This window comes from Ricinus communis, chromosome 3, assembly GCF_019578655.1.
Source record: "Ricinus communis isolate WT05 ecotype wild-type chromosome 3, ASM1957865v1, whole genome shotgun sequence".
NCBI lineage: Eukaryota > Viridiplantae > Streptophyta > Magnoliopsida > Malpighiales > Euphorbiaceae > Ricinus > Ricinus communis.
Genome location: NC_063258.1, coordinates 24,426,711 through 24,450,478, shown reverse-complemented (window position 1 = coordinate 24,450,478; position 23,768 = coordinate 24,426,711). Strand labels below are relative to the sequence as shown.

Sequence of the window (23,768 nt, the reverse complement as noted above, 5' to 3'; positions counted from 1 at the left end):
TGTCTCCACATTTTACGTTTTTAGAATTAGAACTATGGCCATAAAGTTGAGACCCTCTGGGAGAGTACCATTGTGAAAAAAGAGAAGAACATAGTTGAAAATATCTTCGCCCACAGTACCCCAAAACTTTTGGAAAATAGCAGGGTTCATGCCATCCTTACCTGACGATTTATCCGGATGCATACTAAACAAAGCTGTTTTAACTTCCTCGGGGCTAATAACTTCCATTAGTGCACCATTCTGATCTTTGGAGATCTGAGTTTGAATCCCATCCAGCATCCCTGTACAATCGCATCCAGTTGATGTAAATAAATTTCTCAAAATAAAAGACCATAATCGAATGAAGCTGAATGTCCCCAGATTGCCACTGCCCCAATTCATCCTTTAACTTTAGGATTTTATTGCGCTTCCTTCTCATTGAAGCATACGAATGAAAGAAGTGTGAGTTCGAGTCCCCTTTCTTCAACCAGTGTTGCTTCGCTTGTTGCTTCCAGAATACCTGACTATTTAGCACATCTGAATACAGCTTACTGGCGTTCTTGTATTCCTCAATGCCCAACCGGTCCCTCCTATTTCTTGAACTCTTCATATGTCGCTTGTATTCCTCGAGCTGATGATTAAAATTCTTCACCAACCCTCCTCCCCATTTCAAAAGCTCAACACCCGCAATTTTATATTAGAGGTACTTCCACGATTTGCTTTCCAACATTTAGATACTACCATTCTACACTCCTCTTTTAACCAGACATTTTCAAACTTAAACTTCCACATGTAAGGAACAAAAATTTGTTTCTTCGTCTCAAGGAAAATTGGGAGGTGGTCTGACGATGTAGTATCTAGAGTCCACACTTCAGCTTCGCGGAACAGATTCATCCATGTTCTAGTTGCCAAAGCATGATCTAACTTCTCTTCCACCCACCAACTCGTACCTGTCGGTCGTTCCCAAGTGAATGGGTACACCCTCGGAGCCCCAAATCAAATAATATGCTCTTAGATACTGCCTCGCGAAAGCCAAATATAAGCCACTGAGGTTGGGGAGCACCACCTCGTTTCTCAGAATGAGAAAGAATGTCATTGAAATCCCTCCATTACACACCAAGGTAAAGAGGAGACCCTTACCAAGCCTTCAAGCATAGCGCATGATTCCCTTCTCTTGCCACGGTTTGGAATTTCGTAAAATCCCGAGAATCTCTATGTACCCAGCTCTTCAATTGTAACCCTTGCATCAATAAAATTACCTAGAATTGTAACCATGTCTTTCTCGTTCCATAATAATGCTAAACCCCCCTCCATGACCTAAACTATCGACAACATATAACCTTTCATACCCCAATTGCTTCTCAACCCTTTCCATTTTTTGCTTGTTAAGTAACGTTTCTACTAAAAAAATAAACTTGGCCTTTTAGTCAGGACTAGGTCTTTCAATGTCTGAATTGCACGTGGGTTGGCCATACCACGATAATTCCATGATATCATACTCATTGCTATAGGTGGGTCTAATTTCCAGAACCTGCCTTTATGAAGTTTTTTGAGCCCAGCTCACCACTGATCTGACCTTCACTTGACATCCCATTTGGCCTAATGTTCATGTCCATATCTTCAGTACTTAAATTTTCTTCAGCAGTCCGACGTCGCTTCGGGTCCAGCACTACTAAAACATTCCCTTCCGCCGGATGTCCCTTCCCCTTATCTCCCAAATCAACCCCATTATCTGATTTATTAACGCTTCCCGCACTAACAGCATCAACTGTAGCTCCTTTTCCAACACTAGACATTCCACATTTCTCGGAATCCCATTGACTCTGCCTACATTACCGCTATGATCTCCAAACCTTTGTACCTTTCCATAATTGAATCAATCAACATGTATGGGATCTTCTTGCTCATCCGCCGGAACCTCCACATCAGGGCGGAGCCATCGTTCCCCAATTTGCAATTGAGTTCTCCTAACCAGGGCCCTTAACTAGCTTCCATACATCTCCTCAGCATGTTCATGCTGTATTTCTAGTGTTCTAATTTTTCTATTTTTTGTTTTAATATTTAAATTATTAAAAATATTAAGTTAAAGTAATTTTTTGATTTATTTTGAATAATAAACTAACTTAAATACCTCTTTTAAAGTAATATTATTTTTTTCCTTTTATTTTTATCTATTTTAACCACTATTTTTTATATTTTATTTATTTTTTAAAAGATAAAATAAAATAAAAATTATTTTACTTTTTTATTCATTATAAAATAAATATTGGAAAAGATAAAACATCATTTTTTTATTCTTTTATTTTTGTGTATTTATCTTAAAAAATAAAGATTTTTTACTTTAAGATAATATTAAAAAAAACTTTAAGTGTTTTTAAAAATAATTTTTAGAAATAAAAGAATGATGAATAAATAAATAAAATAAAAAATAAAATATTAATCAAACATTTTTTTAGTGCTAAAAAATTTAATAAAAAAAAGAAGGAAAAAAAGCAAAAATATAACAAATTATAAAAATGAATAAAGATATTTAAATTATTTTATATATAAAATAAAATAAATTATTATTTTAATCTATAAATCTATATAAAATACTATAATATATAAATTAATAAATCTAAATATTTAATTAAATAAAAAAATAATTCATAAGTCAGAAATTAAAAAACAAAAATTGTGATCATCCCTTATTTTTAATCTGTTGCGCCAAAGATTTTAGATATTGGTGTCACCAAAAGAATAAGATTTCTTTACTTTTTAACTGCTGCCAGGCATGGGCTGTAGGAAATAATCGTTCGTCGCATCAACAAACAGTATCATGTTTCAATAATTCAATCCATTAATGGCTTTAACATTTTTCTGCTGGTTACGCAGCAGCTATATATAATAGCGCGCGAAGCCAGTAGCCAAAAACAAGGTTATGCCAAGCTTAAGCGTGTTCCATCACGGGCCTACTCTCTTTTCTCCTTTTGTAGTGTCCTCTGCTCGTCTCCCCTCTTTGTCCTCTAATACTACTACTGCTTCCGCTTCAATGGCGGCCTCAGCACGAATCGCTATCGTCGGAGACGTCGTGAGTTACTTTTATTACCGTGTTCTTCAAATTTAGAGATACACATTCTTTTCTTTTAATTCTTGTTTCAATCAATTTAGAAACCTAGCTTTTTATTATCTGTTACTTATTTTTTTTTTTAAATTATTCTTTTTTGGGAAGCATGATGATTGGAATCTAGAAGAAGATACAAAGGCACTTCAATATCTGCAGGTGATATTCTCTTCTTTGTTTTTCCTTTTCTTTGGCTCTAATCACTAAACCATTTTGTGCTGCATATTATGTTTTTTTTGTGCTGCATATTATGTTTTCTCTTTGGTCTTTCTATTTCAAATTCTGGCGTATGTCTCGTGAATAACTAAATTAGAACTGTTATTTCGCTAATTGAAAAGAAAATAGTATATGGATTGATGTGTGTTCGAGTTTGGGGATCTTTTGGTAATTGAATTTTTAAGGCTGATCATTCATTTAGCTGCCTTCGTTATGCCTGGTTCTAGTCTAATTGTCCTGGCGTTTTGGGGTTTGGTATTTGAGTGAGTTGTCAGATCTGCAACTAGAAAAGTGTGAAAAATCAAAAAAAAAAAAAAAAGAAAAGAAAGGAAACTACCAAGGGTATGTTATCCAATACTTGTATTAATCCAATAAAAATAGGTTATTTTTAGAAGTTTGCTTTGCCTGTTTTGTTTGTATAATTTAGTTTTATGATTGAGGCTCTACCAAAAATTATGAAAGGAGTTCCTTTCCAGCACATGCTGCAGTGGAAGTTACTGAACAGAGATTTCACTAAAAGATATTAAGAGAAATACTTTAACTCCATGAGAAGAATTTATCCCTTGTTCCCCAAAGCCTGGAGCTTCGTGGAGTAGTGAGGGGATGATATGTTTTGTTGTTCACTTGCACTATCTCAAAAGAAAATCCAGCTAGACCTAGAGATTCACATTTTCTTTAATTGTATCTTACTTACCTCTTAACTATTTGTTTATATATTCTAGCTTTTTACAACCATCTCCTATAATTTTGCACTTTGATATCCTACCTAATATGTGTTACATGTCATGGCAATGCAGCCAGATTTGGTGCTGTTCACAGGCAGGTTTTCTTTCTCTCACCTTTAACATATCTGATGCCATTGGCTGGCCTTCATTTACTTAATTTGTGGAGCCTACACAATCATTTTCACTTGTTTTAAATGTTGAGGTAAACATCAAGGAAACTTCTAAAAGGCATCTAGGTCCATGCCGCAAAGCAAACTTTTTCGCTCTTCTCAGCACAGCTGATGCATTATAGACATGTTCAATAAATTTGACATCAGATTTATGGAGAGTGAGCCTATTATTGGCCATGGTCAAGTTATAATGAGTGTGTATTTTTACCATTACTAATAAATTGTTAATTCTAACCTCTTAAGTCTTTATTTAAAAAAAAAAAATTTATTGGTTTATATTTATTATCCTTCCTTCTATCTGGCTTTATTTAGGTGATTTTGGTGATGAGAATGCTGAGCTCGTCCAAAGTGTTGCAGATGTAAAATTTCCTAAAGCAGTCATCTTAGGAAATCACGACTCCTGGCATACTCATGAGTTCTCTAAAAAGTAAGTTCCGATGCTACAGCTCACCCAATAATGCATCTTTGTTGATAAATCCAGTACTAAATACTAAGGCGTTTTAAATATTGTTGTTTCAGTTAATTTTCTTCTTATATTCCTGGAGAACAGAAAATTCCTGATTTTCTTTTTGAAATTTCTGCTAAAGGGATGTTTCTTTTTCTGCTATGTCTTATATTAATATATGCATCTTTACTTGATTTTCTAAGTTTTGGAGACTAGGCTGTTGGATTTGGCATAAAAAATTATTATCATAATTTGAACATCCAAGTAAATTTCTAGTTCACTATAAATGGTTTTCTTCTCTCTTTGAATTTCAGGGAAAAGGATGCTGTTCAACTTCAACTGGAATGGTGAGCTTTTCTCATCTCCGAGCATGACAAATTTTCTGGATATTGCCTTATATATTGACATCTATTGCTTAGATATGTCATTTTCATATCATAAAGTTTTGAATATCTCTTGGTTGATGATATCAGCATTTAGGACACATGTAGTGTTCCTGCTTGATTAACTTCTTTATGCATGGTCATCATATTTCTTGGTGATAGATTATGAATCTGGAAGAATTTGAAACTGGCTAATTTAGTAAGCCTACATTTGATGGTTACATTCTATGGTGCTGCTTCAATCATGTCTTTCTTGCAATATAACAAACATGGCTAAACACTTGGTTGGTACTTGGTTGTACAAGCAATCTAACTTATAGATACCATACTTTCATTTTGCCTTTGCTCTTAAAGTAAGATGGAGAAGACTCCTTGTCTGCTTTGTAGTTATTACTCATTCCTGTTTATATAATCTCCATTTAAATATTGTTTACAAAATAAGGTAAAATAGAAGGAAATAATAAATGTGAACTCAAATTTTGACTTTAATATTTTATTATTTCAGTTCTTACTGGAAAAATATTATGCTTTGAAAAGGGAAGGAAAAGAAGGGGGTTGAGGGGTAAATAGACTTGGAGAAGTAAGTAAAACATAAGGCCAAGAGATACTGTTTTTTCTCCAGATCCTCCTGATATTATCTCCATCTATATCTAGAGTTTGATATTAACTTTTGAGGTTTGTGAATAGCATGCGTGTAATATATAAGGCATGGAGGAAAAAATATAGGACTCCTTTAGTGCACCTCTTCCAGCGCATTGCAAATCATGCATAAACTGCCTCTAATGAAATTTGGTTGCTAAATGAAATTGCCTTTTCGGAAACGATCAGTCTTGGTGAAGAGCATGTAGGTTACAGGCGTCTGGATTTCCCAACGCTAAAACTTAGTGTTGTTGGTGGCCGGCCATTTTCTTGTGGTGGTAAGCAGCTGTTCCGGAAAAAGCTTTTATCTGCAAGGTATGTATTGTTTGTAGCAAATTCTTAAAATAGGACTTGTCACTGTTCTCTTCTTGTTCACTTGTAAAAATTGAATACCAAAAAGATTAAAAACAAAAAAGGATCGGGATACTTGTTGACTTATTTTAGACACTCCTGTAAGGTACTGCATTAATTTTCTCTTTTCCAAGAACAAATTCAACTGTCCCTCACTGTCCTAAATCCTTTTGATTCTTTTCCCAGTGCTATAATTGCAAAACTTAATTTTGTTAAACTTATAACTAAATGTGAATCATCGTGTGATTTTATTAAAATCATATTAGAGAGAAGTCAGTAAGGGTTATCTTACTTACATATGACCAGAAAGACAACTTTGAATGTGCAAATGAAATTATTCTTTTATCTTCTTCTCTATTGTTGTCTGTTGCTTGATATTGTTGTTTATTCTGCAATTTTTAAATTAGAGTTGTCTCTTAGATATAGAGTGCAAGACATGGATGGAAGTGCTATGAGGATCTATCATACTGCTTTGGGCACTCCAGAAGATCATCTTGCTATATTTCTTGGACATAATGGGCCAACAGGTGTCATGGCTGGCCAAACTTACTTCCCAATCAGCTGTTCAACACAAAATGGTCACTTGTATTGAAATCTATCTTGGATCTTGCTTTTTTCAGGTCTTGGTTCTAATATTGATGACATCTGTGGAAAAGATTGGGTGTCTGGAGGTGGTGATCATGGTGATCCAGGTAACATTTTTTTTTTCCTTTTTGGCATTCAGGTGTCTGGTTAGATTAGAGGTGTCTCTGCTTTGTTCACCAAATTTGTGCACTAGTGAAAATGCAAGGATACAATTTGTTTTGTGCAATGATGTGATTGCTCTTTTGTGGTTTAGCTTGATATGATTACGGAGTTGAAGGATCATGAAATGACCAGATAATGGATGAGGAACAAAATAATATCTCATGAGATGCAATTCATTTGTCTATGCTATAGAATACGACAGTCCCTTTACTATATTTACAACAATACCCTTTTGTACAGATCTAGCACAAGCCATTGCCCACTTAAAAGAGACTGCCAAAGTGAATGTCCCTCTGGTTGTGTTTGGTCACATGCATAAAGAGCTGGCTTATGGAAATGGTCTTCGGAAAATGATTGTTGTCGGTGCTGACAAGACTATATACCTAAATGGTGCAATTGTTCCCAGAGTCACTAGAATTGATGGTGAACAAGGCACAAGGAGAGCATTTACTTTAGTTGAGATTCTTCAAGGGAGAGTAGATAAAATTGCAGAAGCTTGGGTTTCTGTTGCCGGAGACGCAACCTCAGTTGAGGAGGAGCTAATATTATTTAAATCCAGCAACTAACAGTTATCATGGAATCTTAAGACTCTAGTGAGTTACCTAAGGTGTTCAGAACCCAAGCTGTCTCGTTCGAGTCGTCTATTGTAATCCTGATGTGTGTATACTTGCTTGTCACCAATTCTCATCTAAATAAAGTGTTAAGCCTTTTGCTTCTACAAATATTCCTGTAGAAATTATATGCCAGTTTATAGTGCTACTGTTGGCTTTGTTTTCTTCCTTGTTAGCAGTTCAAGAAGGTACAACAGAGAAAACTAGCTGTCTGGTTTGACCAAAAAACTTTAAATGCTTAACAAGGATTTCCTCTATTCTATGTGTGCTTCTTGGAGTAACCATGTTTGGTTCATGGAATACTCAAGAAATAGCCTGTAAATTCAAGAAATAGAAAGTTATGAGGCAGCTTAGGAAGTATATTTTATTAGTTGTCCATCTTAAATTTAATTTATTAAGTGAAATCTGAAAAATAAAAATAAAAATGTCAATATTATGATGAAATCATTATGCAAGGTTTTTTTTTTTTTTCTTTCAGAGAACTGGCATCTCTTATTCAATACACAGCTTCTCAACTCAACTTCGCCAGTAATAAACAGTTTAAAAGGAAGACGAAGAAGAAGAAGAAGAAATCAAATTGAAATGAATTGCTACTTGAAAACACAAGATTGTTGTTTGTTTGTTTCTTTGTCAAATGGTCCGACATGTTTCAGGTTGAACCTGTCCCACACCATCTCTGAGATGCCTAATATACATTCCCTTTGCACAATGTTTGTGACCCCTGAACCATATCCCATCTTTCCATCCAGCTGTCCTGATATTGAACCTGTTCATGCCTGCTTGGACCTTGATGGGTCGGATAATCTTGGACCCAAAAATTATCTTACCATGGTCTTGTTCAATCCCTTGATTTCTTTTATAAATATATACTATTCTTGTCCTTTCCAATGGCTTACTTGTGTAATCAAAGATTCAGAAGTCAAGCTTTTTAATCAGAATTATACAGATTTTGAAAGGGTTTTTTACACTTCCTCAAAAGCATAATGACCATATTTTATGCATGTCTCCACAACATATATACATCTCAAATCATTTACTTATAATTAGTTCTAAAAAGTTTTTATCAGCCAAAAACAATTCAAAATAAATCATAAAATACTATTTATAATAATAACAACAACAATAATAATAAATAATAATAATCAAACTACCACTCTTTATATTTTATGTGGGTAGGGAGGGGAACACAAATAACAAAAGAATTAACAAATGCTATTACTAGTAATCTGCTAAAAAATTTCCATGGAATAGTATTTTTTTTTGTTTCACATGAAATTCATTTTCATAGATTTATTATTTTTAATAAAGTAATAGAAAGACTTCTGATCTTAGTATAATTTTGTGGGCTCTTTCTGTCTTTGTTCAACAGCTGTATAACAGTTCCCCTTCTGGTCTGGTGCATATATTATTTTTTTAAGGAGAAATTGAAAAATTAAAAAAAATAAAAAATAAAAAAAAAAAAGAAGAAGAAGAAGAAGGAAGTGATGTTTCTGTCCTTAGTGACCTTTCTAAGACCAGGGTCTCTTTTCTTTTTAGTTTCTTTTTCCTTCTTTTAATGCACCAACTTCCAAGCATTCTATGGGCTTTTTGACCCAGTCTACTCCTTTGGACTAATATTACTTCCCCACATTATTCTTAAGAAATAATTATTTTGTACCCATATGATCTTTTACCATAAATCATTTTTTAATAATAGTAGCTCAGTTCTAATCCATATCAATCTGTATTTGTTCAATAATTAGTCCATAAAGTTTTCATTTATTCTGGTTATGGCTTTTGTACTAATTAATGTTCTTCTCATGTCATCTATTTTATTTAATAAAACTTTACCTTTTAGACCTCCATAATAAGCAAATAAGACAAAATCTATCATCACTAATAATAAAAAGAAAAAAGAGATTCAATATTTTTTAAACTTAACATTTTTGTATTGATAATTGCTGAGCAGATTAAAAGCTAAGTATGAGCCTTTTATATGGTTAATAATTTATTAAATTTATACCTATGAATATTATCATTTGAATAAAATATTAAATTTATAGTTATTTTATACTAATCAATTTTATAAATTTAATAAATTAATACTTCTTATATTTAATAACTTTTTAATCTATTAACTATAATATTATAGTTAATATATTTTCCATTTAGTAGTTTATTTGAATTAAAAAAATATTTAAAATAGGTTTAGTTATCAAAAATAATTAAATTAGATTAAATTATTTTTTATAGATATTATAAAAATTACTACATTTATTTAATATAAAAAAATTAATGTTACATTTAATATATAAAAATAATAAGTAATCAGAATTTTTTTATTTAAAAAAGTCAGTATAAATTAAAAAATAATAATAATTATACAGATCCAATTCCACTAATCTATCATAATCAGATTGTCTTTTGATTACTTTTGGAACATCAAGAAAAAAAAAAAAACAATCACACGTATACTTTTAGCAAAGCCTGTGAATGCCCTAATTTAATTTGGTTTAGTATTATAAACGAAGAGACCATTAGGCTGTAATTAGTTGCTTTTGTCTCCTGTCAGCTTTATTTGTTCTGATAACTCTAGTGATTGGATAACTTGATGACCATAATGCCCTCCATTTATTTATTCTTTTGTTTATTCCAACCCAGAAAAGAAAAAAAAAAAAAGAATTTTAAAATCCAAAAATTCGCTTTATCTCTTTTGGTAAACTTAAATTAACAGAGACCATGTTGCTAACTTTTGTAGTAACCATACTTACAGTTCCATCTTTGAGCAAACCTATACAAGGTTGAACCCACACCACCCTTTTTCTTTAAGCCATTTAATTAAGTTGTGGGTCGTTCTACATACAGTTTCCCAATTCTCTAAGTACAATGGCTGTAATAACCATTAGTAAATTTTAACCATTAATTACCATTATTGGCTATTAGAGTGTAAACCAACCAAACCGAGCTCAATTTTAATAAGTTTGAGTTTAATTTGTTATTATCTTGCACAAATTAGAACCGAGCTCGAATTTAATAGTTATAAACTCGAGTCGGACTCGAACTTATTTTAAGCTTGACTCGTTAAGATTTATTTAGAAATTATTTATCAATTTTAATTTTAATTTTTTAATTTTATTGATTTATTTAACAATATAGTTCATTTTATCGTGTTGAATCGATTGATTTGAAACATTAAATATTTAATAGAAGTTAATTATACTATATAATAAAAATAAAAATATTTTTACATATTAGTTTATAAAAATTAATAAATATTTTTATATATAAAATAAGATATTAAAATAAAATTATTATACATCTTTTACGAGTTTGAACACAAGTCCATTAATGAGTTGGCTCACGAATAGGCTCATAAGTTTATAAACGAGCTAGCTCGCGAGCTAACGAACCGAGTATTGACAAGTTTGAGCTTGATTTGTTAATACTAATGAATCTCTATTAATGAGCTCGGACAAACTTTTATTAAGTAAAACTCCGAATAGCTCACAAGATGCTTAGTTCGAGTACTATGGATCAGCCTATCTTAGTTGCTACCTTCTACTTGTTTAGTAAGAACAAAATTGATTGAAAAAAAAAAAAAACACTTTTGAATTACTCTCTATAGTACTAGTCTAGTTATAGCACATATATTAATTGAGAAATATATTAATCTTGAGTGTTTTTTTCTTATCATTTATATATTAAGAAATTATAATTCATTTTTATATAATGATGTTTAGTATATTTTAGAGATATAATTTTCTTTTCTTTTTTTATTTTTCTATAGATGACAGTGTAATATCTGTAAATTTAAATGTTAATTGCTTTAATTTTTACTTATAATTTGATAAATTTTTAAATTTATATTACATTAATTATTGATGAATCAATATTTTATATTTATAAATAAATAAACAATAAATAAAAATAAAAAAAGCATAACAAAACTTTTTTTCCCTCTCCTCCTCCTCTCTCATTGTCACCCTCTTCCTCCTTCTCCCTCACTCCCTCCAATTTCCGTTGTCGCCTGCTACCTCTATCTACCGTCGCCGCTTCTTCTCCCTTCCCCCTCGCCGGCGACATTTTCTTCCTCTCCTTCTCTCCTTCCCGGCAATGCCACCTCCTACTTCCCCTGCACCTTTTTCTTTTCGGTCGCTTTCTGTGGGCTCCCTCGTCGTCGCCAGCCCGTCACCATCATCCGCACAGCCCCCAGCCGTCGAGGAGGAGCTGCTCGCGAGGAGGAAGTTTCCTCCCCTACTGCTGTCGCTGAAGCAGCCTCTTGCCGGCGTCGTTTCGCTAGAGCCGGAACCTGGACCCCGAAAACATCTTGTGACGCTGGAAACGGACTTCTGGGCCCTGAAAACCTCAAGGCAACCCTGCCCCGTCGATTTTCCTCCGCCGGCAGTAATGGGTGAGTCTCGTCGGGGCTGAAACATTTTGGCCTTGATCCGGTGACTTCCGGCAAGTTTTGGGCGAAGAAGTTTGCATATTTGCACTCGGCGCAACTCAAGCTTTACGTAGGCAATTTCATATTAAAAATTCGAAACCTTTGGGAATACCGGCTTTCGGACGCCGGTGTTTGTCAGACGTGTAAAAGTTCGAATTTCGGCTCGGTATAATTTTATTTAGATTTTAAAAATTATTTTGAAGTTATTAGAAAATGTTTGGTGTATTTATTTGTTAGGTATAATTAATTAATTAATTAGTAGTCTGATTTTTGAATTACTGTAGATTAATTTCATGAATTAATACTCTACTATGTAAATTTGTGTTGTAATTAATTGAATTAAATGTGTGGAAAATTGTGTGATTGTATTAGAAACAATATTATAATTTTTGTCGGACTGTTATTTTATTTGAATTGTGATTTGGATTGTGTTGCAGAGTTGGAGAAATATACAGTTTTGGTGGTCCAACTCTCGTCAAATAAATGTGAAATATTTGAAATTTTTTTAGCAGGTTTTGAACCCATTATACAGAGGTTAAACGTCCATAATTTAGAGGAGGTTCTATCAAATTTTTGATAGAATTTCTTAAGCAGTCTAATCTATGAGTCTAAGTCTAGAAAAATTAAAAATATCTTATTAATTTAGTTATTTTCGTGAATAGATAATCCGTCCATCGAGCCAGCTCCACCTAAAGCATAGGAGCAGACTGCGAAGCGTGGCAGAACTGGGAGTTAAAGTCATATACTCTCTATACATGTGCATTGCCGAATTTTTATATAGCAATTTCGATTAATTTTTTTTATTATTATATTTATATATATTTATTTGTCATGGTGGATATTGTTGGAAATTCTTATTAATTATTATTTTATATTTAATTAATTAATTTATAGATTTAAACTATTTATTTATTATTTATCCAATTAAGTTCTTTATAAATTTTAGATTAGTTATTTATTATTCATCTAAATAATTATTTTATGGAATTAATTATCTATTTACTATTTATCTAAATAATTAAATTTACGTCTACAATTATGTCATATTCAATATTATTTAATACATTTTTTATTAATAGTTAAGTTGCTTGCTATTTATATATCATTTTTCGCAATATCGATATTATATTTCATATTGTCTCGGGATGAGGCAGCAGTGGAATATTGCTATATGATGTGTAGGATCAGGACCGCATGCAAATCGGTATTAATCAGAGACAGGTAGTAAAAGAATATTTTTTAGATCTGTCCTGGTCAAGTACAACTCTTTAGCTGTGAGAATTTGATTGTCAGATAAAAGGTTCTTAGTTGAGCGTTGCTATCTGGGCGCCAATTTTATTAAAAATCAAAAGTGACCAGATTGGATTTAAAGATCCCGGTTGAGCTTCGCTCTCTGGGCGCCAATCCTATTGGAATAAGAGAGCCGAAAGGTTGCTAGTATTGGAGTTAAGGTTCTGCTGAAGTGCTCGTCCTTTATGAATTAAAAATTAATCATTTTAAATTATGCTATGACACTTACTTATTAGTTTGTGTTGTGTCATATTATTTTATCAACCATTGCACATGGATATTTATGGTTGTTTTATTGTAGATATATGATTTTAACTCACTCCCGAGACTGATAATCCCAATTCTAAATATTTTAAGTGATAGCTAGGTTCTCTGCCGACATCTTTTGCAACTCGACTTCCCTTCTTCCTTCGTGCTTATTGTAATTAAATCTTACTTTATATTTTTAAATTATTTGAAATTATAGATTCTTCGCAATAGTGTACATGGTATATTATATTTTAATTTGGTTTGTTAAAAATTATGGGATATTGCTAGAAATCCAGCTGGAGAATTAATTTAATCATGTGTAGATTTGTGAATGAAATATTGGTTTATTTTAAGAGTAGTTAATCAGGTATACATTTATTTGAATCTTTGGCTAATTAGGGTTGTTATGGGTTTCGGTGGCTTACGCCTACCCATTCCCTAGAGCCGGTCACAGACCCACAGATCAAGTCGCGATAAAGTTGGTATTAGAGCCTAGATTTAGATTTTCTTCGACCTAGGTTAGCTTCCTTAGCAGCTGTGGAATCAGGGTCGAGTCTGTCCTTTCATGTTTCGTTGCTTCTAGTATATGCGCTATACGTTAGAGGGTCTGTTATTGTTTTGATATCTTGTTGTTTATTTTCAGTTTTTGCTATGTCGAGGACTCGAGGGGCTGCAGCAGGAGTAACGGCCCAAGAGGCCCAAGATGAGGTCTCCACCCAGTCGATCCCACCAGTGCTAGCCCGTGATAGCAAGAGGCGAGGTAGTCCTCGAGCGGCAGCCCAGGCAGATCAGAGTGAGGCTCAGGAGGCACCTAGTGCTGGTGGAGTCCCAGTTGAAGCATTTGTAGTGGGCATAACTGGGATGCAGAGGGCTTTAGAGCAGTTGTTGGCTTTTTAGCAGTAGTAGGCTACCTAGGGTTTAGGGAGCTGCAGTAGTAGGTCCGGGTTAGAGAATCTAGATGAGGTTCCCATGTCTGAATATACTAAGCTAAGACCCATGGAGTTTAATGGGGTATCTGGGAACCCTTTGAACTTCCTGCACGAGGTTGAAAAGAAGGTATCGAATTTACACTATTCAGATAAGAAAACTATCGAGATGGCGGGTTTTTTCTGAAGGAGATAGCATCTTAGTGGTTCAGGGATTATATTTATCCTTTTTTTATAGTATGTCATGGAGACAGTTCAAGGACAGGTACAAGAAGTACTTCATCCCTTTCAGTGTGAGACAAGAGTATAGAGAGAGGTTTGAAAGGCTGGTTAAGGAAGAAGCGTCAATGGCAGAGTACACTAGGCAGTTTGTACAGCTGAGTAGGTATGCGCCCTATGTTATGGGGACCGAGGAGTAAAAGAACAACAATTGTATTTCGGGACTTGGTCTAGAGTTTGTCCCCTTGGTTCAGTCTAGGAGTAGCTTCCTAGAAGTGACTGACATGGTCGGACAGATGGAGATGACCCTGCAGCGGTTTGGCCAAGGGACTGATGAAGGCAAGAAAAAGAAGGCCAAGACTAAGGGTTAGACTAGTGCACACCCAGCTATGCCGTTTTATGGAAATGGAGGCTACTCCGGGGGTTCCGACCAGCAGGCCTGGCAGAGAGGCTACCATACTCACAAGAAGGGTAGACACAATCGGAAGGGTAGCCGAGGATTTAGGCCAGGATAGGGCTCAAGTGGCAGTGGGCAGAGTTCTGGAGCCAACACCTGTCAAATGTGCAGCAAGTCACATCAAGGACTATGCTTAGTTTCTAGCGGAGCCTGTTTCAGGTGTGGCGAGATGGGCCATATGGCTCGAGCATGTCCTTGCTATTTCAGTCAGCCAGCTTTTCCTTAAGGCTCGTCTACTAGTGTGACACGACCAGCTTTTTCTACAGCTCTTGGATATTCTCAGGGTGGATCTCAGTTTGTCGGCCAGCAGAGACGTGGTTTTGGAAATAGGCCTATGGGAGGCCGACCAGGGAGTAGAGTTCAGAGTCAGGCTTCGGGCTCTCAGAAGTCAGATTGTGGCAGTTAAGAGTGTTCACTCTCACCCCTCAGGATGCGCGAGTCTCTAATGGTATGGTGTCAAGTATTATTCCAATCTGCTATTTTGAGACTAGAATTTTGTTAGACCTTGCGGCTACCCATTCTTTTGTATCGCCTAATTTTGCTTTAAGGTTTGGTGTTCAACCGGTTATACTTCAGGTTCCCATGTCGGTCACTACGCTGCTAAGAAACACCTTAGAGACTGATATTGTGTTTCAGTCATGTCTAGTGTCAGTTAAGGGTCAAGATTTGATTGTCAATTTAATTATGTTGGACATGATGAATTTTAACGTAATTTTGGAAATATATTAGCTGGCTATGCATTATGCCATGTTAGACTGCCGGAAAAAGCAAAGGAACTTTTTAAATTTCGAGAGACTTAGAGTTTTATTTTAAAGGCGAGCAGATACCTACCCGTCGAATCTTGTGTCAGCCATTACGGCTAGACAGATGCTTCGCCATGGGTGTCAGGAATATTTGGCATTAGTCACAAATACCTGGGTAGAAAAAGATAGAGTTAAGGACGTTCCGGTGGTCTTCGAGTTTCCCGAAGTATTTCCAGAAGAGCTATCAAGATTGACGCCTGGTAGAGAAATTAAAATCAAAATATATTATATAATCTTTAATAAAGGTTATTGGGTAAGTAATTTTTATTGTTTTTGTAAAGAAAAGAAACAGAGATCATATTGCAAGAAGAATTGAACATAAAAATGTTTGTGCCTAAAGATTGCCATGCTAGAGAACTTTTGAAGCAAACTTCAAAACGGAAACAGAGTAGAATCAGTAAAACTGCCCTGTAAGCATAACTTTAAACACATTCAAGTTGGCTAATCAAATGCTAAATAGTGCACCAATCAATCAATTGTAGCTCATTAGTTGAAACTCAACCAGTAGACAAATGCATTGATTTCAGAGATTAATAATTTAAGAACATGATTGTAGAACAATATAAATAAATAAACCTAAAGTAAAATCATTTAGCATATAAATTAAATATAACTATGAACTAAAGATCCATTCTATTAGTATTGAATTCCAATTTGTTGAACAAGCTGTTAGATATTTAACCTTCTATTGGTGAACAAACTAGAAAGGGCCAATGAATATGAAAATATTTGACTGTAGAAGCAGTTTATTTAGGGTTGTTTATATATTTTATGCCATATATGGAGGCTTTGTTACTGACTGTTTGAATTAGATTCTTGCTCTTCTTTTCACAGCCCTTTTTCGTTTCTTTTTTCATACAATCATTTATAGATTCAATGTAACCTAAACCATTTTAGCATCAACTTGACTTACCTGAGACGGAGCAGCGGCTGACAACGACGGCAGCAGCGGCTGCTTGCATCGCAGAAGCGGTGGAGTGAACGGCAGCATCAATAGAGTGAACGGCAGCATCAATAGAGTGAATGGCAGCAGCAATAGCCTAACGACGGCGTGAAGAAGAGGGTGGGTGGAGGAGGCTTTGGGAGGGTTGAATTGATGTGAATTTGAGATGAGAAGAAGATAATAGAATTATGGTTTATTTGTTTTAGGCTATGACCAAATATCAAAACTAATTAGTGTTATTTAAAATTATATGTTTTTTTTTTTTTTAGTTTAGTAGATTAAAGTTACATAATTTTATTTAAAATTATATATATTATTTTGAATTATCTAATTTTATTTAAAATTATATAGTTTTGTATAAAGGTATAGAGTTTTATTTTTAATTTAAATATAATATTTTTTTAATTTATTAATAAAATATTTTATTAAATTCATATATAATATTTCTATTTCTATATAAATATCAAATTTTGATATTATAAAAATAAAAATTAAACTATATAATATATCTAAATTTTAAATATTTATCTTATATTTCTAGACATAATACCACAATACATATATTTATTAATATAGAATCTTAACAGTAGAAATAAGATCTATTAATTAAAATTAAAAATTTAAAGTTCAAATTTAAATTCTACTACAAAACAATATGGTATAAAAAAATTTTATATCATATTAATCAGTTAAAAGATATAAAATTAGTTAAATTTATTTAATCAACATAATTAATGTCATACTGGCACTGCACAATCATAAATTAATAATGTTAATATATTAGATTGAACATTATAATAATTTTTTAATATGATTTAGTATAATTTATTATGATGATTGATGACGCAGTGTTGATTTTATTAAAGAGATTAATAAATAATATTATATTATATTACATGCACATATATATATATATACCCGCCCATTTAATTATATTCGAACCCGAACTCGTTTAAACAATAAATACCCAAACCGCTCCAAATCTGATTAAGAAGTTGTTCTTGTTATTCGAATCCACCCCAAATTAAAATATCCGCATACTATCTAAATATGATTAATACCTGTTTAAATTAAATGATTATTAAATAAATTTTATAGTTATTTAAATAAATAACGATACCTAAATCCGTTTATATGAACATTTACATAATTATATTTAAATCTTTTCTATACGATAAATAAGTTTCCTTAATTTAATATACCAATTTTGTTATTGCACATAGCCATAATTAGGATATTGGTGATCTTCTGAGAGGATGATCTTCAGTATTTATTTTGTTTTTTGGTAGAGATTTAATGGATGATTTGCTATACAATAATCAACAACTTATTCTCTTATATATCTCTCTCATGATGATATCGATGATTAATTCCTCTTTTTAGATTACATAAATAAAAAAAAAATACCAACTCATTTAATCCCTGATTAATGTTTACTTTTAGTATCAAATTATAACCAATTTCATAAAATATGCATTTCAAAGCTCACTAATGGCAACTCATTTAATTCCTTTTTTTTTTCACTGTTTTATAACCAATTTCATAAATAAAAAATACCAACTCATTTAATTCCTGATTAATATTTACTTTTAGTATTAAATTATAACCAATTCCTTGTAGAAACCAGAGGTCCTCAATTACTTAATGAATAGTCAATTAATTCAGTTCATCAACTACTTAATAGTCCCCAACCCAACATACATATATATATGACTGACAACAAGGATAAAGGGTTAAACACTCTCTCAATATTTAGCTCAAAACTAAATAAATCTAATTTTAATTATAGATCGTAACTTCTATTTAAGAAAAAATAGATATAGATTTTAAAAAAATATAAATATGTCTATCATACTCATTATTTAGATTAATTAAATAAAATAAAATTTAAACAAATATTAATTTTTAATATTCAAAATAAAATTTAAATTTAAATTTTTTATATTTTATTAAAAAAATAAAATTAACAATTATTGTCTCTACTTTATTATCACCGTCGGCTTTATCAAACTATATTTAATATTGTTGCCATCAATTTTATTAGTTTTAGTCAAATTTTGAATCTATTTGGTCTTTAAATAGAAATTCTGAATTTATTTATTAAAATAATTAAAATTATATTTATTTGATCTTAATCTATATGTTCATAGGAATATTTGACCATTTTGTCCATATGTAAAATCATTACAATAACATTTTTCTGTTATTAATAAAATCGAAATTAATTTTATTTAATTTCATCAACCTTTTGACATTCTTAGTTATTTATATGATTCTCAATTATTTTTTTGCACAATTAAAAATACCTTTGTTCCTAATTTTATAAAAACTATTTCAAACTCCAATAATTAAATGAGGATTTTGTATGGATTGTTATGGACATCACTTATCACATGATGATGATGATACAAAGTTTAAGAGGTTTTGATTGTTATGCTTAAAAAAGACAAGGGACTAAAGTGGATTTAATTTTATAGAAATTATTGAAATAAGCCAAATCTTGTTCAGACCTTGAGACTCGCTTTAGGACCTATCCACTAAAACATGTGTTTCTTTATCCTTTGACCTTTGAAAGGGCATGTTTGGTAATACCCTTCTAAACGGAATGAGAATGGATGTGGAAATCCAAGGAATCCTATTCTAGAATTATTTATTTTAAAATCATTAAACAAGGTTTCAGTGATATTCAAATATGTTCATGAAAATAGATGTTGCTTTTACTAATATTTGATTAGTTAGTATATAAAAGGGATTGTAAAAAAGCCTAAACAAATACTTAAAATTTCAACCTCGTAATAGTATTTAATTATTAATTTTAGACTGTAATTATATATACTAATAATTTATTTATATTATAAAATTGTTATATTATTATTTTAATTATAAAATTAAGTTTATGAATACAATTTAATATAATTTCTAATATATTATAAAAATACAATGACAAACTAACTATTTTAAATATTTTCTTATTTTTAATATAATAATATAAAGATTATTTTATAAATATTTATTAATCATTAATATTTTATAAATAAATATTATCAATATAATTGATATCACTATTTTTAAAATTATTAATTAATTAATATAATATTAAAATATAATTAATATGTTATTTTATAGAATTAGAGTCGATTATTTAATTAGAAATGTAATTTATTTATTAATAAATTTTATAAAAAACTTTCAAATTATATATAACTTAAAATCTCATGTATAAAAAGTAAATATACATGTCAGTATAAAAATTTTATATATCAAAAAGAAATTAAGTCTCTAAAATTAATATATATTAATCGTTTATCCGTACGAACAACCGTTATTATTATTTCGATTATAAAATTAAATTGATAGATACAACTCAACAAAATTTTTAATATTTAATATTAATTTATTATATTTTAAAATAATAACAAACTAACTATTTTAAATGTCCTTAATTCTTTTAAAATTTACAATAATATAATTTTTTAATATATTTATTAATTAATCTTAATGTTATATAAATTAATACAACCAATATTATTGTTATTACTATTTTTAAAGATTAAAAATCTTATTATATAAAAAATAATTTATTATTAAATATAATATTAAAATTATAATTTAAGATGTTATTTTATAGAATTAGAATTATTATCTAATTAGAAACTAATTTAATAGTTAATAGAATATTAAAATATAATTATTACACTATTTCTTAGGATAGATTAGTACTATTATCCTGATTAGAAAATTATTTATTAGTTAATATAATATTAAAATATAATTAATATATTATTTTTAAAGATTAAAGTTAATATTTAATTAGGAATGTCACTTATTAATTAATAAATTATAAAATTACATATAAAGTGTTAAGAACCTCCAAGGATTAGAACCACGAACCCTAATGATTATGAACCCGTGAATTACTATCTTAGAAACCCAAGAACAAATTGAGTTTCAAAACCCAAGAACCGCTTAAATCAAATTGCAAGGTATGGTTAATCAAGATCAGAACCTAAAGAAAACTAAGTTCTTTAAACCCTAACCCTTAACACGCCACAAGGATAGATCAATTCCTTGATAAGTGGTTTATGCATTCAACAAGAATTCAAGAATTCAAGCAAATATGCAAAGGAAACAACTACTATAATTTTATCAAAATTGAATCCCTCAAAACACAACTTAAGGGGGCGTTTTTATAGCCACCTAACATAAGAAACCCTAGTAAAACTATTAACCCTTCACATAAGAAAAATAGGCAATAACATTGTTCGAACTTAAATAAGAGATTTCAAATATTCCAAACATTAAATAAAGCCCATTCGGATGTGTCTTTACTTGGGCCTATCCTAAAGATCTTGCATATAGCCAATTAAGACTTCAGAAGCTTCTGGACCTCGACCAGAATTGGGCCAGGCGTCTTCGATGGATCCTTAGCTTTATCTTTGGTTTTCTTGTTGTCCTCTCCATCAAGTCTCCATCTTTAAGCTTAGCCATGTCCATATCATAAAGTTAAATTTCATTAATAAAAAATAAATACACATATTAAAATAAAAATTCTATATCTCAAGAATTAAGTATACATATCAAAAAGTTTTTAGATAATATCCTAGAAATTAAGCATACGGTAATTATTATTATTTCCGATTATAAAATCAAGTTTATAAGTATAATTAATAAATTTTTTAATTTAATGAATTTATAATATTTTAAAAAATAATAGTAAACTAATTATTTTTAATTGTCTTTGTATTTTTAGAATTTCATTAGTATAATAATATAAAAATTATTTTTAAAATTTTATTTATTAGGTCTAATATTATATAAATTAATCTATCAATATAATTGATATTACTATTTTTAGAATTAAAACTATTATATAATTAAAAATTAATCTATTAGTGAATATAATTTAAATATTATATTATTATCTATAATTAGAATTATTATCTAATTAAAAAATTAATTTATATTAGTTAATATATTATTAAAATATAATTAATATGCTACATTTTAGAATAATAATTATTTAATTAAAATTAATTTTATCTAATAAAAGAGTAATTATTATCTAATTGAAAAATAATTTATTATTAATATATTATTTCTTATTATTAGAATGTGTGCTTAATTAAAAGTATAACTTATTAATTAATAAATTAGTAGAAAAATTATAAAATTATACATAAGCTTGGATCTCATATGTCAAAAGTAAATACACAAATCAATACAATAATTTTATATATCGAAAATTAAATGCACATATCAAAAAAATTTAATTCTCATAAATTAATATATATAAATTATTTTGATTACACTTCCGTAAAAAATTCACACTGTAAACCTTACAGTTGAAATGCCTTGGAATTTTATTTTATATTTTTTCTCTAAATTTATTTGTATTATTATATTATATTATATATAACCCAAATAGTTTGTATCCTTAACCCTACAACTTCAACTTTTTAAAATTACAGTGAAATGCTAAATAGATTAACTGGTATAATAATAATTAAAAAATGCTGAGAATTTAATTATAATAAAAATCATTACAAATTAAGCGTATAATTTAGAGATATGCTGGAATTAAAAGAGTATATTGAAGAGGCTAAAGTTGACTTTAAGTATGACTTTTTTGTATTGGTTTTCAATTTTTTAGTTTCATTTTCTCTGATAATGACTGTTTGTATGTTAGTTACGTGTCATAGCTTCTCTAATATCAGAGCACCTAATTTATTTATTTTAAACTACAAAAAATAATTGGACTTGGAGGTGAAATCCGGTGCGGAAAAAAAAGTTACAACTCCAAACTTTTTACTTTGAAAGAAATATTTTTATCGTTTTGACTGCGCTTCAAATATAGAGTTAATTTATTTTAAAATTTAAATTTTTTGAAATATATATTAAAAATTTATTAAATTAATTTTTATAATAAAAAGAATGCACAAATAAATAAACGACTAATTCTATTATAAATTATGTTTGGAATACACGCAGACGCAGCCTCCCTTTTCATGCCACCAAATATTCAAGAATTATGAAAGAAAAAGAAAAAAAGGGTCATCCTGGTATTCTAATTTGGAACACTGAAATTTTAAGATTTTGACCTTTACTTGGGAAAAGTTTGGAAACAAGCATTCCACTGGCCACGTATTAGTTCCGACTAATCCCACCCCGTTCTAGGTACAAAATTATTATTATTATTTATATAAATATATCTGAGGTGAATTATTCTAATAACTACTACTTAATATTATTGCTGTTTTATATACTAAATTAATAATGTAAATGAAAAAAAAAAAAAAAAGGGAGTAAGGGTAAAGGACAGGGGTAAGCAGTAGGCAGTAAGCACATAGCAAATGTATTCAAGTGGCTGACCAAAGCCTTAACAAATGAAAGAATGTCTGACACTGACATTTTTTCTTTCTCTCTCTTCTGATATCCCCAGCAGCCTTTGACCAAATCTCTGCCGTCCATCTCACCTTTTTCTCCTTTTCATTTTCTTTTTCCTATTTATAGAAACCTTTAATTCATTTATGATACTAGTAATTTATAAGTTGTTAATGCTTAAGATCACTTGTTTTGATGATTATTCTTTTCCCTCATTAAGGTTCTTTTAAATGACAGATTTGCCCTTCATTTGCCAAAAAGTTCTCTTGATATATTTATTTATTTTGAGGAAAAACTTTGATTTGAAGTTATTTTGTGTGGAGAGAAATAAAATAAAATTGATAATATAAGATTATTTTTTATTTTAATTTGAAATTTTTATAAAAAGTATACATATAAATGAAAGTATTATATTTATAAAAATTAATAATGTAATGAAAAACAACTAATTGAACTGCAAGGAATAGGAATATGTAATTTAATAAAAAGTTTTTTTATGGGAGAAAAGAGTTTAATCTCTTACAAGTGATAACTTAAATTTAAGTAAATCATATAATGAGGGAAAAGAAAAGAAAAATTAAACAAATATGGGTTAAAGATAAAAAGAAATAAAAGGTCAAAAATGTACATCTAACAATACTTTGTCATCTCATATTACTTCACTCAAAAATAGAAAGCAAAAGTGTTATTTTATTTTATATTTTT

General features: G+C 30.4%; 1 protein-coding gene and 1 long non-coding RNA gene across 4 annotated transcripts; one reads left to right on the top strand and one right to left on the bottom strand.

Annotated features, from left to right (window-relative positions):
• The first annotated feature begins 2,736 nt into the window (after nt 1-2,736).
• LOC8282522 lies at nt 2,737-7,480 on the top strand. Of its 3 annotated transcripts, none has more exons than XM_015721988.3 (9): nt 2,737-3,049; nt 3,191-3,241; nt 4,096-4,117; nt 4,506-4,620; nt 4,953-4,985; nt 5,850-5,975; nt 6,438-6,538; nt 6,632-6,703; nt 6,999-7,480. In XM_015721988.3, exons 1-9 carry the CDS (start codon nt 2,900-2,902, stop codon nt 7,322-7,324), a joined length of 996 nt encoding a protein of 331 aa, XP_015577474.1. In that variant the 5' UTR covers nt 2,737-2,899; the 3' UTR covers nt 7,325-7,480. The 3 variants fall into 3 exon arrangements, with proteins under 3 accessions (XP_015577474.1, XP_002523514.2, XP_015577475.1); XM_002523468.4 differs by having other exon boundaries at nt 2,741-3,049; nt 6,432-6,538; XM_015721989.3 differs by having other exon boundaries at nt 2,974-3,049; nt 4,096-4,387; nt 6,432-6,538.
• Nucleotides 7,481-15,699: 8,219 nt separating this feature from the next.
• LOC112535539 lies at nt 15,700-17,039 on the bottom strand. The gene is made up of 2 exons (XR_003079650.2): nt 16,653-17,039; nt 15,700-15,936 (listed from the first exon to the last, which is right to left on the bottom strand). It is a non-coding gene; the product is annotated as an uncharacterized LOC112535539 (long non-coding RNA).
• Nucleotides 17,040-23,768: the final 6,729 nt, after the last annotated feature.

Bases quoted from the DNA above. Each gene is read 5' to 3' on its own strand.
- LOC8282522 (XM_002523468.4), top strand. From the start codon at position 2,900: ATGCCAAGCTTAAGCGTGTTCCATCACGGGCCTACTCTCTTTTCTCCT. The intron at 3,050-3,190 runs GTGAGTTACTTT...TTTTTTGGGAAG, and splicing joins TCGCTATCGTCGGAGACGTC to CATGATGATTGGAATCTAGA. The intron at 3,242-4,095 runs GTGATATTCTCT...ATGGCAATGCAG, and splicing joins AGGCACTTCAATATCTGCAG to CCAGATTTGGTGCTGTTCAC.